The following is a 16606-nucleotide window of genomic DNA, read 5'->3' on the forward strand; positions in this document are numbered from 1 at the left end:
TGCTATGAAAGAGGAAATGGAGGCTTTAGATACTAATGGTACATGGGAACTGTTGCCTTTGCGCACTGGTAAGAAAGCTATTGGTTGCAAATGGGTATTTATAGTAAAGGTAAATCCTGATGGTTCTGTGGCTAGGTTAAAAGCACACCTTGTAGCAAAAGGATATGCTCAGACATATGGGGTTGATTACTCTGACACTTTTTCTCCTGTAGCTAAACATACTTCTATTCGCTTGTTTATCTCTTTAGCAGCTACATACGATTGGCCCCTGCATCAATTGGATATCAAGAATGCTTTCCTTCATGGTGATCTTCAGGTGGAGGCGTATATGGAGCAACCACCTAGATTTGTTGGTCAGGGGGAGTTGAGTAAAGTTTGTAGGCTTCGGAAGTCTCTTTATGACTTGAAACAAAATCCTAGGGCATGGTTTGGGAGATTCAGTGAAGCAGTACAGGAATTTAGTATGCAAAAGAGTAAGTGTGATCACTCAGTATTTTATAGGCAATCTGAGGCTGGTTTAATTCTCCTTGTAGTCTATGTGGATGACATTGTCATCACTGGGAGTGACTCTATAGAAATTTCATCTCTTAAAACCTTCCTCCAAACCCAGTTTCAGACCAAAGACTTGAGATTGTTAAAGTATTTCTTGGGTATCGAAGTTATGAGAAGTAAGAAGGGTATTTTCTTATCTCAAAGAAAATATGTCCTCGATCTATTGACAGAGACAGAAAAATTAGGTGCTAAGCCTTGTAGTGCACCAATGACTCCAACTTTACAACTGTTAGCAGGGGATAGTGAGTTGTTTGAAGATCCAGAGAGATACAGGAGATTGGTAGGAAAATTAAACTACCTTACAATCACTCGTCCTGACATTACTTATGCCGTTAGTGTGGTAAGTCAGTTTATGTCTTCCCCAACTGTTGCTCATTGGGAAGCCTTGGAACAAATCTTGTGTTATCTGAAGGGCGCTCCAGGAAGAGGTTTGCTATATGGTAATCATGGGCATTTGAATGTTGAATGTTTTTCAGATGCCGACTAGGCTGGATCTAAGGTTGATAGGAGGTCAACTATTGGATATTGCGTTTTTGTTGGAGGAAATTTGGTGTCTTGGAGAAGCAAGAAGCAGAGTGTAGTTTCTCGATCTAGTGCTGAATCCGAATACAGAGCCATGGCACAATCAGTATGTGAGGTAATGTGGATACTTCAATTTCTAGATGAGACAGGTTTTAAAACCTCCTTGCCTGCGAAATTGTGATGTGATAATCAAGCTGCTCTCCATATTACTTCTAATCCGGTGTTTCATGAGCGGGCCAAACATATTAAGATTGATTGTCACTTTATTCGTGAAAAGATTCAACAACAGATCATTTCAACAGGACACATCAAAACTGGAGAGCAGTTAGGAGATATTTTCACAAAAGCTCTAAATGGAGCTAGAATTGACTACATTTGTAACAAGTTGAGCATGATTAACATCTATGCCCCAACTTGAGGGGGAGTGTTATGGAAAGTCAATCACTATATTATTTCTCTGTATATTCTGTATTCTGTATTCCTATTTAGGATTTCTTATTTAGGATTTTTTCCTAATTAGTAGAACACAATTATAGGAATCAATTGTATATATATACCCATGTACAGATTAATTGAAATTAAGGAGAATCATCTCTTTCTACAATATTGTTCACTTAAATGTATGAGGTCCAAGTCATTTAACTTCAACTTTGGGCTTTCATTAATTTGTTATATTTGTTGATGATTATTTTCAATGCACTTAGTTGTTTCTAATAGATGTCTAGACAAGCCTGAAATGGAAATGCAGCAAGAACTCCGGGAAATTCAACTGATACAAGGCTTGACCCACTCTGATATCATATTAGAATTTTGAATTGAAGGCTAGTGATGAATAATTGGGCTGGAGGATAGAATCCATGAAGTATGAAATTTTGGCTTACTTGGGCTTCGACCAAGCTAAAATGTTAGAACTAACCAATTAGTTAGTAGGCCTTTCACCTTTATATACCCTTTACACTTGGTGTTCCTGTTAGATGTGGGATTCTTAATAAATCTGATGGGCCCAAAATCCATAAAGCAAGAATTTTGAGGCAGAGCAAGCTACAGTTGTATGCTATGTGACCACAAACTAATTTGGTGACAAGTTTGGTAAACTAGACAACAATTCTTCATAGCCTAGAGAACACACATGAATGTGGAAAGCAGGTCACCCATAAATTGAGAGCTAAGTTTCAATGCCTACAAATACATGTAATTGGATAGCTAAAGAGCATGTCTTGCATTGAGAGTGAATCACAAGTTAGAACAAGTAATCTTCCAAGTGTTTGTGAAAGTGAGATTTTGGTGTAGTGGGCTAAAGGCTAGAAAGCAAATTTGTTAATAGACATAAGCCTTAAAGCCAAACCAGATTAACATTCCTGTGTGCTTGAGTTATTAGTTTCTTTCACTGTTCTATTTCCTCTGTTTACTAATTGATAAGCCCTAAGGGGTGTTAAGAATGATTTCCACCCAATAAAAGAGACTGAAAGTGGCCATAGCCATAACAAGAAATAAAGCAAGAAAGGAAAAATGCATTCCGGAAAGAACAAAACATGTTATCTTTATCTTGCAAGAAAGGCTATATTGCAATTCACAATTGATAACTGAGGAGCATAATAAATACTTATTCTTGTCTTGTCCCAAACAACATGGACTGATAACATTTCTAAGAAAGCAGCATAAACTTACTTTTCAGAATTTAGCTTTCTGAATGTACTGCAGGATGCAGGCCTATTATTCAATGATTTTTCCCTGGACATATCTTCATCAACTGCGTAGGTAATGCACATTTGTTTTTCTTTGCAGGGATGATATCAGCACTGGCAATGTGCAAAATATCTACCTTGTTAAATTAAAGGTGATGAAAACAGTTCATTTTCCTTCTGATTGGTTTTTCCTAAAGGTGATGAAAACAGTTCATTTTCCTTCTAATTGGTTTTTCCTAACATGCATTAAACAATTTGGAAATAGATTGAGAATACTCATTGCAATAAACATAGATGCAGCTAAGCATGGCAGGGAAAAAGAATGCAATGGATGAGTTTTTAAGTCGTAGCTCAAGTTTCCAAAAACTATAAACAACGAAAGTGATACAAGTCACTGACAATGCTATAATGCTAAATTGAATTGAGCATAGATGAAGTAGATGCTCCTGATTGCTGTTCTGTAAGCAAAAATACTTAACACAAAACTTGTAACAAAAATTATATTAAGAGACGAAGATTTTGTTACCACTTCACACTTTTTGCTGCAAAACCAATGTTCGTTGGGAAAGCATTCCAAGCTATCTTCATTTCTAATCCTTAGGCATCCAATGTGATCTGCACCAAATAGGCAAAAAGCACAAGAAATTCCAAATGTTCAATTGAAAAAATTTTCTTATTATTAGCTAAGCTAAAAAGAGATGCAGTTGACCAACATTTACGCTCGCATTGAGTACAACAAAGAACCAGATCATCATCCAAAGAAAATACAGTGTCTCTTTTCAATTTGTTTTGGCCACAGATTTTACAACAGCATGATGGGCAAAACCAATCTCCATCTGGAACATCCTATGGAAGGCCAAAAGGGAAAATAATAACGAAAGGGAAAAGAAAATTAGTCAAATATGAGAAGTCAAATATCTAGATCATAAAATACAATGAAAAATTATGAAGGGAAGAGATGGAGAACAGGAAATTCTAGAAAGTTTTAGTAAGTACAAACTAAAGACCAATCGAGTGACTTACCTCCATACCAAGGCAACTTTTATGGAATGAGGAAGGACATTGATCGCATAAAATCAGTTCACCGCCATAATGACAAACGGAACATATGTGATCATTCTCACCTTGATGACAATTGTCCTTCAACCTTTCAGGTGGCTCCGCAGAAAAATTTTGAATGTCATCATGCATTATTTGCATCTGGCAATCTAATAGAGACCTTCCATCTTCCAGAAAGATGCTGATAGCTGGTCTGCAGTATTTGCCACTTACATGAAATTCAAAGTCACTTAGAGCATAAACCTCCCCACAACAATTGCACTTGATCCCATCACGATTTATGCGACCTGTAATTGGATGCCTACCCTTTGAAGTAGAATAATGCACTTTTTCCCTTGGCAACACAACATTGTTATCTATCAACCAAGACAGGACAGTCCGAGGCTTCTGATGCGAGGGATTAGGGATCACAACCTGCTGCACTCTTTTGCTTGATCGGAGAACACGAGTAGGACAAGTACCTCTTTTATTATTTTTTAATTTGGCCAAACGTCTAGTTTTCCTTCCTTTCCTCATCTCTGAGAGGAAGTTGTAATAGTCTGAAATGGCTTTTTGTTGATTTAAGGAAAATGCAGGATGTGACTTTTCCTTTCCTTTCTTTTGGATTTTTCTAGTCCCTCCAACTTTTAATTTTTGATGCATAGCAACTTTTCTTAACATTGAGATACAAGAAGTCTGAGCAGAACAATTTTCAAGCTTCAGCAACTGCATTTTATTTAAAGCAGGAGATATTTTCTTACTGGCCGACTGTATCTCTACAGTCTTGCTAAGAGTTTTCCTTTCAAGATGTGTAGTTGTAGAAGCAGGACCCCAGGAAGCTCTTTCATTTCTAGAATCCTTGCAGGCTGCTCGAAGTGAATTATAACATCTCCCTTCTGGTGATATATAGTACAACTCCTGCTTGCCGTTATGGATCTTATATCGAAAACTCCATCCCAAAGCTGAGAGATGCTTCTTTGCTCTCATGGTCATTTGTGTTATATCTTCTTTCTTCATCTTGCTCCTTAGTCTCACCTCATATCCAAATTTATACCAGTCCACAGCTGCTTCAGGGCAATATTCAGGTTTGATAGCAACTATATCTGACTGAGAAGAAACACCAGATTCCTGAGTCTCTGGTGGTTGTTCAATAAGAAGAGAAGGCAAATTAGCTGGACAATTAAACAGATTTGTATCCTTATCTTGGGACATTAAGGAAAGAATATCTGCATGAGATTTAGTCAAATTTAAACAGACCTCACGAAGAGAGTAGTAGACCTTCCCATCAGGTGAGATGTAACGAAGTCTAATCATTCTTTCTCTCAAGTACTCAATTTTCCACTTCAGATACGCAAGATGCTTCCTAACATCAACACGCAGATATGAACTTTGAGGCCTTTTTCCACACATATTTACATATTTTGTAATAGCATCTGGGCAAAATTCAGCTCCAGGAACCAGGTCTGGGCCAGCAGGTAGCCAACTGGATTTTCTGCATCTTGAACTTCCATTAATTTTATTGCCATTGTAACTGGAAAAACCTTCCTCAATGCTTCTAGAATTAGCAACAAAAATTCCATCCTGTTTAGAAGGCAAAACTGATGAACCCTGAGGTAACACACATGCTGTTTTTTCATAGCAGGATACATTTGATTCAGTCAGAAGACTCATAGCTAACCGATCATTCAATGAAAGAGATTCTACTTGGTGCACATTAGACCTTTCTTTAACAGAATGCACGCTAGAAGATTTGGGGTAGAACATATTGCGATTTAATGTGTTTTGAACAAGTGGCATATGATGATTTTGGGCCAAATCTGCTTCAGGATTTGTATTAATATGATTTAAAGGTTTCACAGACTCCAACAGCCTCTGTACATCTTCTGGAAGGCCTATTACCTGGAAAAGATGATTCATAGCAACTTCAAGGTTATCACCAATTGCCTCTGACACTAAATTTTTCCACAAATCTTTATCAGAAGAAATCCACTCGCCAAGCTTATTAAAATTGTCTTTCTCTCGCAAATCATACCAAAGTTGCTTTGTAGAAATAGGAACATAGTGTTCTTGCTCATTTTCCTCAATAACCTCAAGAAACAACCATTTCCCACGATTCCGCCAAGTCCCTGTGACCTCACTCCAGTCCTGAGTAATCCTTATATCATCAATGGGAGCCATCATTTCATCACCCAAATCGGGGAAAAAGATCTTCCTCTCCTCTGAACCATCTTCATGATCAAAAACCACACCTTCCCACCAACCTTCATTGTAACACACATCCACACACATTCCATAATGGAGGTCCCATTTGCCAAACTGAAGTGGGGGTGGTAACGGCCTAATGCGTCCACGATAATCACACAGGTTAGCAGTGGTATGATCATTCTCATCCACAAGCTGTGAAACATGCACACCATCGATAAAATGGTCAGACCCATCATCCACAAGTATACGATCGTATTTGACAACATATTTGAGATCCCAGCCATTTTTAAAATGATCAATAACAGTTCCTGGGTGCCATGAACCTTTAAACCCTTCTTCCACACTCCTTACCTACAAAGTTTAAAATTTTAACACTAAGAAAAGGTCTGGAAATAAAGGCTTTAATGCAAATGAAAAGAAAGACTCCTGACCAGAACTTGATATCCAAATTAACCAGATAAAAAAGGGTGACCCATTGCACCAAGCATCCCCACATTTATGGGCTCGGGGAGGGTTGATATCCCAATTGAACAGAGAGCCATACAAAAATTAATGGCTGATTTCAAGGAACCATTAAACTTTTTTTTTTTTTTTAATTTAGATATGGAGAATTCTATGTTACAATTTTACAGAACAGAGAAACTCTAATCAAGAGAAACTCCAATCAAGCCTCGCATGCATGCCGGATAGAACATGAAAGAGATACAGATGGACAATTATAATGGAGTAAACAAATAAAAACCATAATGCAGCTCCACTCAAATTGAAAATATCTTTGGGAACTTAACATGGAACCCATAATTCAATAAACAAATACAGCAACATGAAAAACAAATTGAAATCAAAACAAAACCAACAAAAATATATATTTAAAAAAAAACTTTCAAATAATAATAATAAACCCTGAAAAAAAAACCAAGAAAAGAACATTAGTAAGATAAGAATGGCATTACCTCTACTCTTTCATGATTAGAAAACTTAATTGTTTTGCTTACTCTGCGGTTTCTTGTTGTAATAGTGTCTTGTTCATGAAACCCCAATGCCATTGAAAAGAATGAGATTGAAAAGGATTGCTGATAAACAAAAGGAGAAAGAAACTGTAAAATCGCAGAGCAGAGATACTTTGTTAACAGTGGTAGTCACTCAATGCTTTCTCTCCAAGTAAAAGGAGGTTGGAAACCCTTAAAATATAAATAAATTAAATAAATTCCAGTGTGGGCTTGTGCATGGTTAGGCCAAAATATTCGAAAATTAAAAAAATATCGACTCAACTTAAATTAACAGAAATAAATTTTTTGGGCTTTTTTAACATTATTAGTATTATTATATAATATATTACTAAAAGGAGAGACGCTTTGCCTTTCCGCCTCTCTCTCTCTCTCGCGGCGCCGCCCGGACATCCCCCCCCCCCCCCCCCTCCCTTTTTTTTATGAAAAAAAAAACAATTTTCAAATTAAAAGAAGCAAGATTACATAATCGAGATTATATTTCTCAACGCATAAAAAAATATATTTCTTTTTCTATACGATCATAAATTATACGTTTTTAGCAGTTTAACAATCTAATAATAATTAAGTAATTAATAATCAATTCAATTTATTTTTCTCATTTTAATTATTTTAAATTATTTAGTATTTATTATTGACATAATTTTAAAATAATTTTATTTATAATAAAGTGTAATTAACTGTTAAATAACAGTGTTGTGATTATTTAACCTTCTTATAGTTCTTTATTTTCGGTATCTTTATTTTTTTATTATTATTTAAAACAAAGACTTTATTTTATTTTCCACATAAGATATTTTGGAATCTTTTGAATTGCTGTAATATATTTTTTTTCCTCTTCAATTAGAAAGAATATTTAAGTTCACTTTAAATTTCTGTTTGGGCATTTTATTTTATTTATTAAATTTTTAAATTTTTATTTATTTATTGATATATGAGCAATATTTTTGACACTTTTTCTACTTACTAATTTTTAATTTAATATACGTTGCACATTATATATACTCGTTTTATATTTTCATACTTTATTTTTATATATATAAATTTTTATTAATTTTTTATATGATATACACAATATTTTAATTTTAAATAGCTAATTAAATTTAATTATTTACTACTATATTGCAAAATTATCATGACACAATACCCTTATATGTATAAATCTTTGAAAATTTATTTTTATTATGCCATATGTTTAGAATATATTTAAATATAATGTTTTAGATTTGAAACGGTAAACATCTTTAATCATATTATTTAATTTTTTTATTATATTAATCTAATATTTAATATTTCATATTTTGAAATATTTTATAAATACATAATTTATAATATGTATAAATAAAGAAAATTAAAAAATTAAAAATCGTGGTTTTTTTATTAGTTGTAATAAAATTAAAATTTTTTTTTATTTAATGAAACATTTTTTAAAATAATGATTTTCTGAACTTTCAATTAATCCCTTTTCTTCTTATTATTTTAATATTGTTTCAACATTTTTTATTCATTTAATATATATTTTACGTTTGTTATTAAATTAAATTATATTAATTTATTTAAAAATAATTATTGACAAAATAAATTTTATTTTATGGAAAAGCAAAGTTATGATGAAAATTCTCTTTTATTTTCCTTCAAAGTTCAAACCTTTTAAAATTTAGTCTTGTATCAATTAAAAGAATTTTTGTTAGTGTCCATTACTATGGTTAAAGAGCCAAAACTATTTTTTAGGAAAAAAAAAACTTAATATTATTTAAAAAAGCAATTTAAAATATATATATATATATATATATATATATATATATATATATTTTGTTATTTTCTAGTTTTTCATTAACGTGTAATTGTCTTTAAAACAATCTCATAAATTTTATGTTGATTTTCTATATGATATATAATTATTATAGTATTTTAATTTTAAATATTAAATTAAATTTAATTATTTTTTGTTATAATACGAAATGACCATAACATAACTATGTATTTAAATTTTTATAAATTTATGTTTATTATACCTTGTATTTAGAGTATATTTAAACATATATATTATCTTAATTTAGTGTTTTGCATCTATTAATAAAATATAAAAAAATAAAATAAGCATTCAACTACAAATGATAAGAAGAAATACAAGCAGGCACATGAATTAAATCCAGCTAGATTCATAATTATACATAAATACATATTTGTAATTACATAATTAAGAAGCCTAACTTAACTCTTGAAGAAGAGATAACAATAAGTGAAAAAAGCAAACCACCATATTTTTCAAGCAGGCACATGGTTTGCTTTTCTTGCTTCTTGAAGAAGAGATATGTCACGACCCAACCTATGGGCCAGACCGGCACTAGGACCTGGGCCAGCCTAAAGCCCCCGAAACCCGTAGTAAGCCTAACTATTCCTCAACCCATAACCAAGCCCACAATTTAGGCTTAATATGCATATAAAATAATTTAAATTAAACTGTTATAATTTTATTTCGGGCCATCTTAGCCCAGAAATCATCAGAGACTAAAATTAGGGGAGTCCGGCTCAACCCTGTTACCTCATTTTACAAACTGTTTAAATACCATACAAATCTTCATTTATAAATCTCAAAAATTCAAATTAACACAATTTCTAGCAAGGTCCACACTATTACTAACACATGGAAAGGTTGTCTTCTTAGTGGAGAACAACTAATCTCTACCAACTATGTTTAAGGATTGGAAATCTCTAAACTTTAGAGAATTCCACCTACTTTAGGGATATGGGAATCCCTAAAGTATATAAAAAGCCATCTTCCACTTCTATTTGTGGAATCTTTTTGCAAGAAAATTTTCTCTTCATCTCTTCTCTCTAGCCAAAAAGTTTTTCTCTACCCTTTCTTCATGTAATTGATTCCAAAGGTATTAGAAGTTTTTTACTCTTAAATCAAAGTTAGAAAAGTTTTTTCTCTTATTATCCAAAAAGGAAAACCAATTTAACCCATCCTTCTCTTATGTGTTGCTTGGTCTAAGCAAGGGAGACCATAAGTAGAATTCGATTCAAGAGTTGGGTTACCTTTGATCATGTGTTTGTGTGGAAGGACAAGAGGATCCAGGTTAGGAGGTCTTAGCTACCCGGATTGGTGGTGGATATTAATTACGCCCATTTGAGTAAAATCCTTAAAACATTAGTGTGACACCCCTCACCCGTCTACAGTGTAGCCGAGCAAAACATGTCACACAGTATGCCGGAGCACCTTATCTTATCATATTTCAAGTTCTAATTCTTAGTCTATTTATTAAAAGCCTCTAAGTGAAGTTTATGTCATTTATGCCATTTATTCAAATTTTGAATTGATTTGGAATTTTGAAAATTTTACAGAAAATCTGGTAGAGTGCCGGCTAAAAATTGGGAAAACAATTCTTCGGAACCTGTTAAAAACACTTCCAATATTCATATCATATCCGCAACTCCAATAAACCTCAACACAGTTTTATCAAATCACAATATTTCAAACTCAAATTCGCAATTTTCATTCATACAAAACTAATAAAATTGGTACTCATTCATAAATGAAATACTAAATGTCATTAATGTACATAATTACAAATATTTACATGGTTCCATAATTTACATAACAAAATAAATATCTAACATAAAATATAAAGTACAAAATACATGTTGTAGCTTATTGTCCTACCCAAAATACACTGCAGATGTGGTGACACTGGAACACAATGCAGATCTGAACACTCACTCAGTCTGAGGTCTGCTGGACTCTCTATCGGTCTCACCAGTACCTACGTGTGGCAAAAAGCAACGCGCTAAGCAATACAGCTTAGTGGCGCCAATATAATATAAAAATAAACTAAATGAATAAATACACAGATATTATGTTGATATATAATGCAAATTGAAATATTTGGTAATTATTAATATTTTTATTAATTTAGTACTTTTATGTTTATTATTTGATAATAATTTATTTAGACTTATTTTAATTGCCTAAGTAACCTATATCAGTCGACTAGACTAGATAAATGAGTAAACTGGCATTGAGTACTAAGTACCTTGGACCGTCACATCATCGATCACAAAGTGTCTCCCAGTGTGCAACAGAACAGCTAGCAAGCCATAGTAATATACGGGCATAATGCCGAGTGTATTAAGTGTATCAAAATGGCCAAAAGCCATATTTTCACAATTGGCCATTAAGACCATAAATCACAGAATGACATAAAGTCATAGGCAGTACTGCAAATCAAAATCCTATTGGCATGCCAACCTATCCAAACCAATCATTTTAGGCATACTAGGGCATGTTATCAAGTTAAGTGGTTATTTCCTTGCATTTGATATTTGGTGGTTACTATTCAAGCATAAATGTTGACTTTTTCATACATAATAGATATGTTAGTTCTAATTACACCAAAATCCCACATTTTGGATTTTAGACTTGTTAGCATTAATGGCCAATCTCAAATCAAAGCTCATAAATGATTATTTCAAATTTTCAAATTTCATGGCTTATGTTTACTATTCCATTAGACTAATCTACAATAGGAATTTGGCTAAACTTCCCTCATCAAAGTTGTTTCTTAATGTGTCTTCTTTAATTCCCTTTTTGAATAATTTCATTTAGAGTTTTGTAGCTCAAGTTATGATATTTTTACCATAACTGGTTGGATTGGTCTGATTCCAAAATTCTAGGTAGAATTTGGTTCTACCAGTTTTGGTGTCCTAATTTTGGTGGACAATTTCATTAGGTTATGGTCAGAATTTGGGTTTTTATTCTTCATGAAAGTTGTTCTAATATGTCTAAGTTTCCATGGCCACAAAAATCAGGTCATTTGGACCTTTTTACACTAAGTTATGGCTATTTGAACAAACATTGTTCATTTAGTCAATTTTCAGGTCCAGAATGTTGGTTATCCGGATTGAGGTAATTTTTAGGTCAACTTAAGTTGGTTTTTTGGGCAGGGTCCCCTCATAAAAAATGTGGCATTATGTGCCTAATTTTACCTCTAATTGGCCTTACACTAATTGAAGCTACACAAGTCAAGTTAGGGCTGCCCAAACCTATTAGACTCAAAGTCCAGAATTTCTAGCATATAGGCCGCCTAACCAATTCATTATCCTATGCCATAATTGGTCTCATTTTGGTCTCATTTTAAGGTTAATTCATCACAAATGGTCACTAATTGACCATTAGAATACCACTTCACCATTAATTCAACAAACCTTAATTTTTACTTTAACCCTAATTCCCAAAGTTTACAAATTTCACCATACTCAATAATTAAGCTCTCATTATTATATTCTCATCAAGGGCAAAGAATATACTAATTTAATTCAAAGAAAATCATCAAAACCCTAACAATTTCATGGCTGTTGAAAATTTGGGAGTGCCCTAACATACATATTTCCTTGTAATTTCTTCAAATTCTAACTTAATTCAAGGTCCTAATCAAGAATATAAAGAGAGAGGTAAGGGATTTGGCACTAACCTTAAATTGAAGCACTTTCACTCTTGCCCAATCTTCACTTTCTTAGCTTTTCTTAGCAGCCAAACACCTTCTCAAGAGGAGTTGACAAGTTTTTGTGAAGAGGGTTATGGATTTTATGGTGATTTAAGGTGGGAGATGAAGCTTTTATTAAGCAAAAATGGTGGAACTCTTTCTCTCTCTCTCTTCCTCTATGGTTCGGCCACAAGAAGAAGAAGATGGCATATTGTTCTTTCCAATTTTTGACTTCTTTTCTTCTTTTTAATAAGGTTTAAGTGTTCTTGTTGAGTTTTAATTGGCTAACAAATTTTATTGCATCATGCTTGCATATGCATGATGTCATAATTAGGCATTTACTTTCATTTTTTTTTCTTTCTTTTCTACTCATTTTTAATTAAATTTTTATTAATATTTATCATATTTTATGTCATATAATTCACTTACTTAAATGGACAAGTTAGTCAAAAATCATCTCTGAGGGTAAAATGACCAAAATGCCCTTCGTTTAGCTTAACGAGCTAAAATTATTTGTACCGATTTATGAAATTTTCTTAGTATTTTCTTAGCATTCTATTGCTATCTAAGGCTCAATAACTCTTTGCTGGAGTTCCAAAAATCATTTCACAGAGTTTCTCACAGGTCAAGGGTCGACAACTGTCTTTATAGCCGCTTCCCGTTAGGTCACCCATCGCTAGAGCCACGACTCATTTAACCTTAGTGCATTTCATTACTTAAATTTTTTCTTAATTTTTCTTGTCATTATTTGGGTAATTTATGACTCCTCACTCTAGTTTAAATATAGTTTTAAACATTCTTACTGTTCAGACAAACATTAGTCACTGGAACAGTAGAATATGAGGGTGTTATAATTCTTCCCCTCTAAATAAAATTTCGTCCTTGAAATTTACCTGATGTAAATGGTCGAGGAATCTGCTACCTCCTTGCTTCTCCACTTCCTTGTGTTGCCTCATCAATGTCTGGATTTGGTTCCTCGCAAGCTTCCATGGCATATACCCCTGGTGCCACTCTAGCTTCTGGCCTTTCGACCGTCTCAGAAACAACCTTTTGTGAAATATCAGTCGTCTCTACTCTACCAGGTCTTCTGCCTCTTTGCATTGTGGGGGTAGGTCTATCAACTTGTGCTGGAATTGTTGAACCACTCCGCTAGGGGCAATCTTTTATGAAATGATCCGTAGCCCCATACTTAAAACACCCTCTAGTTAACAGTTGACACTCCCTTCTATGTTTCTTACCACAATGCATACATTCTGGCACTGGGGCTGATCCCCTTGTTACTGTGCCCGAGGAGCTAGCTACGGATATCCCAAACTGGCCTCTTTGGCCCTGTGTCTGGTCCTGTGAACCTTTAAGCTTCTTACTATTAGTCGGTATACTTGACTGCTCCCTTAGGCAAATCCCACATCAGTAAAGCATGGAGATGGTCTTGGATTCAAAAAGTAATGATATATAAAATGGGGGATCTAATCACCAGAGGTGCCTTTTGATGGAATGGCCTAGAGAGTTGGAAGAACTCCAGAGTTAAGCTTGTTCGCTTGAGAGAATCCTAGGATGGGTGACCTCTTGGGAAGTTCTCCATTCCACCTATGGGACAAAACTGTGAGGCTTATGGCCAAAGTGGATAATTCCTCTAATGGTTGAAGCCCGACCATTACAATTGGTATTAGAGCCGCTTGCGTGTCCTCTTAGGCGATGGTGGGATAAACCTCAGCGAGGATGCTGAGTCCTGAAAGGGGAGGAGAAAGGTCCCTTAAGCAAATTCCACATCGGCAAAGTACAGAGATGGTCTTGGGTTCAAAAAGTAATGATATATAAAATGGGAAAACTAATCACTAGAGGCGCCTTTTAATGGAATGGCCTGGAGAGTTGGAAGAACTCCAGGGTTAAGCGTGCTCGCTTGAGAGAAATCCTAGGATGGGTGACCTCCTAGGAAGTTCTCCATTCCACCTATGGGACAAAACCATAAGGCTTATGGCCAAAGCGGACAATTCCTCTAGTGGTTGCAGCCTGACCATAAAAATTAGTTTAGATTTTTATCCTTTAGCTTCCTAATGGCAAATAGGCTAATAGTAATTGTGTTATAAGAGTTGTAACTATAATATGAGATATTTACAATTACTAAAATGAACTTACATGTGGTGCATGAAACATAGGGTTTATAAATTCTAAAATTTCCTTTTTGCACCCTCTGTTGTGTTAAACTCATCAATTGATATCAGAGCTACCATATTTCTTTATTAGGAGCTTTGTTGTATGTTGTTTGTTGGTTGAGAACTAGAAAATTTTGGATTTCAAAAGTTGAAATCGTGTTTTTATGCTTTTTCAATTGCACGACCCAGTTATACGGGTTGTGTAATTATAGGCTTCATTGTTACATAAGTTGTGTAAGCATTACATAAGTTATCTAATGACATGTTAGGCAGTTACACAAGCAGTGTAAAAGTTATACAAGTAGTGTAATGCCAAAACGAAGCAAAAATGAAAAAAATAATAGAGGGTTACACAACCTAAGGTCGTGCAACATTACACAAGCTATGTAACAATTACACGGGCCATGTAAGTGGTTTGACAAGCTATGGAGAAGATAGGACACTATATAGGTCTATATGAGATATTACACAACTGTGTTATTTGAAAAACCCCTGTGCGATTTGTTCTAATCTTTATTTGATACTCTAATCAGATCTGTTAGTCTCCAAGCCTTCAGTTTAAGTATTTAACTACATTCTCAACCATTGTAACGTATTTTGGAATGAGATTCCAAAAGGTTCTTTCATTTTGAATATGAGATATTTCAAATGTATTCTTTTATTCAAGTGTTGAATGTATGTTCATGTATGATGGATGATCATGGACTTTAAGAGACTAATATGATTGTTTTCTCTGGTTATTCTTTTGGGAACATAATAATTATTTTATAATTCAGGAGTTATATTATAAGTTGTTATAATGCATAATAGGTAGCAAATTCTTTTCATAATCTCACCTTGGTATGCCAAGGATGCTAAATGTATGACATTGTGGAGTTTAAAAGAAGAAGAGGTGGCTACATCATTGATGAAAATTAGTAGGAGCATAAGACATTAAGAGTTGAAGATCTTTTGGGCTTGTATGTTAATAGATGGATGCCAACCTAGGATGCCCTTAACTCTAGACCTTATGACTGATATTAGAGTTTCATAGAATGGTCCATGATCATGCCTTTTACATTATCATTGATGAATGAACATATTTATGAGATATATATGTTTATCATTATATATATGCATAAAAATGGTTAATGTGCAAAGTGAGACCTAATATTAACTAAGTTGACCAAGGAATCTTCTAATTAAATGATTAAGTTAAGAATGGTGTGATTTTGGAAATTGCATTATGGTTCTCCACTAAGGCCATCACTTCAGAAGTTTCAAACAATTGCAGCTATGGTAACATAAGGATGATGTATTTGGTTTAAGAGAACTTCTTGAAGTAATTGTTGAGCATAGGATGTTGTAAGTATGTAAATACTTCAATAACTAAGAATGGATGTAACTAAGGCCATTAAGGTTCAAATTTGTATACTTTCTTACTTAACTGGTGCAACTTAAATAATGCAAGATAGACCATGAAAGTATGTACTTGAGGTTTTGAACATTATGAGCCAAATAAACATGAGACGTGCAAAATAAAGTGTTACTCATTTATAGATTATTATGAATCTAATAATAGATGTACTTAAGGATGATTAGCCATTTAAAAGAATTCAATCACCCACTAAAAATCTATCCTAACTTGGATATCCATTTCCTTCTTTGGAAGTGTAAGATACACTAAGTTAATGAGAGGACCAATTTAATTAAAAGAATATGAACATTTTGGTTAATGCTTGATACAATATACTAATTAGAATTTTATTATTTTTTATAGTAAAATTTGATCAACATGACACTAAAACCAACCAACGTTCTCACTGGTATACTTGATACCAACATGTTAACTGGGCTTAACTTCTCATATTGGTTAAGGAATCTCAAGATAGTATTCAATTTCGAATGTATTGGATATGTGTTGGACTCAAAAGTTCTTGGTCCCTTATTTGAAGGGGCTTCCCAAAAGGAATATGACA

At 33.7% G+C, this 16606-nt stretch overlaps 1 protein-coding gene across 2 annotated transcripts in view; it reads right to left on the minus strand.

Moving 5' to 3' along the window:
* LOC110637245 (uncharacterized) overlaps nt 1-7128 on the minus strand; it is a 41396-nt gene extending 34268 nt beyond the window's left edge. For both annotated transcript variants that reach the window (XR_009142130.1, XM_021787256.2), the window contains exons 1-4: nt 6956-7128; nt 3783-6353; nt 3473-3605; nt 3286-3374 (exon numbers count right to left, since the gene is read on the minus strand). Coding sequence is in view for 1 of the 2 variants with exons in the window: in XM_021787256.2 (XP_021642948.2) it covers nt 3286-3374; nt 3473-3605; nt 3783-6353; nt 6956-7048 (2886 nt within the window). In the remaining variant the exon portion in view is untranslated. The remainder of the gene's footprint in view (nt 1-3285; nt 3375-3472; nt 3606-3782; nt 6354-6955) is intronic.
* Nucleotides 7129-16606: the final 9478 nt, after the last annotated feature.

This window comes from Hevea brasiliensis, chromosome 12 (genome assembly GCF_030052815.1).
Source record: "Hevea brasiliensis isolate MT/VB/25A 57/8 chromosome 12, ASM3005281v1, whole genome shotgun sequence".
In the NCBI taxonomy this organism is placed as follows: Eukaryota; Viridiplantae; Streptophyta; class Magnoliopsida; order Malpighiales; family Euphorbiaceae; genus Hevea; species Hevea brasiliensis.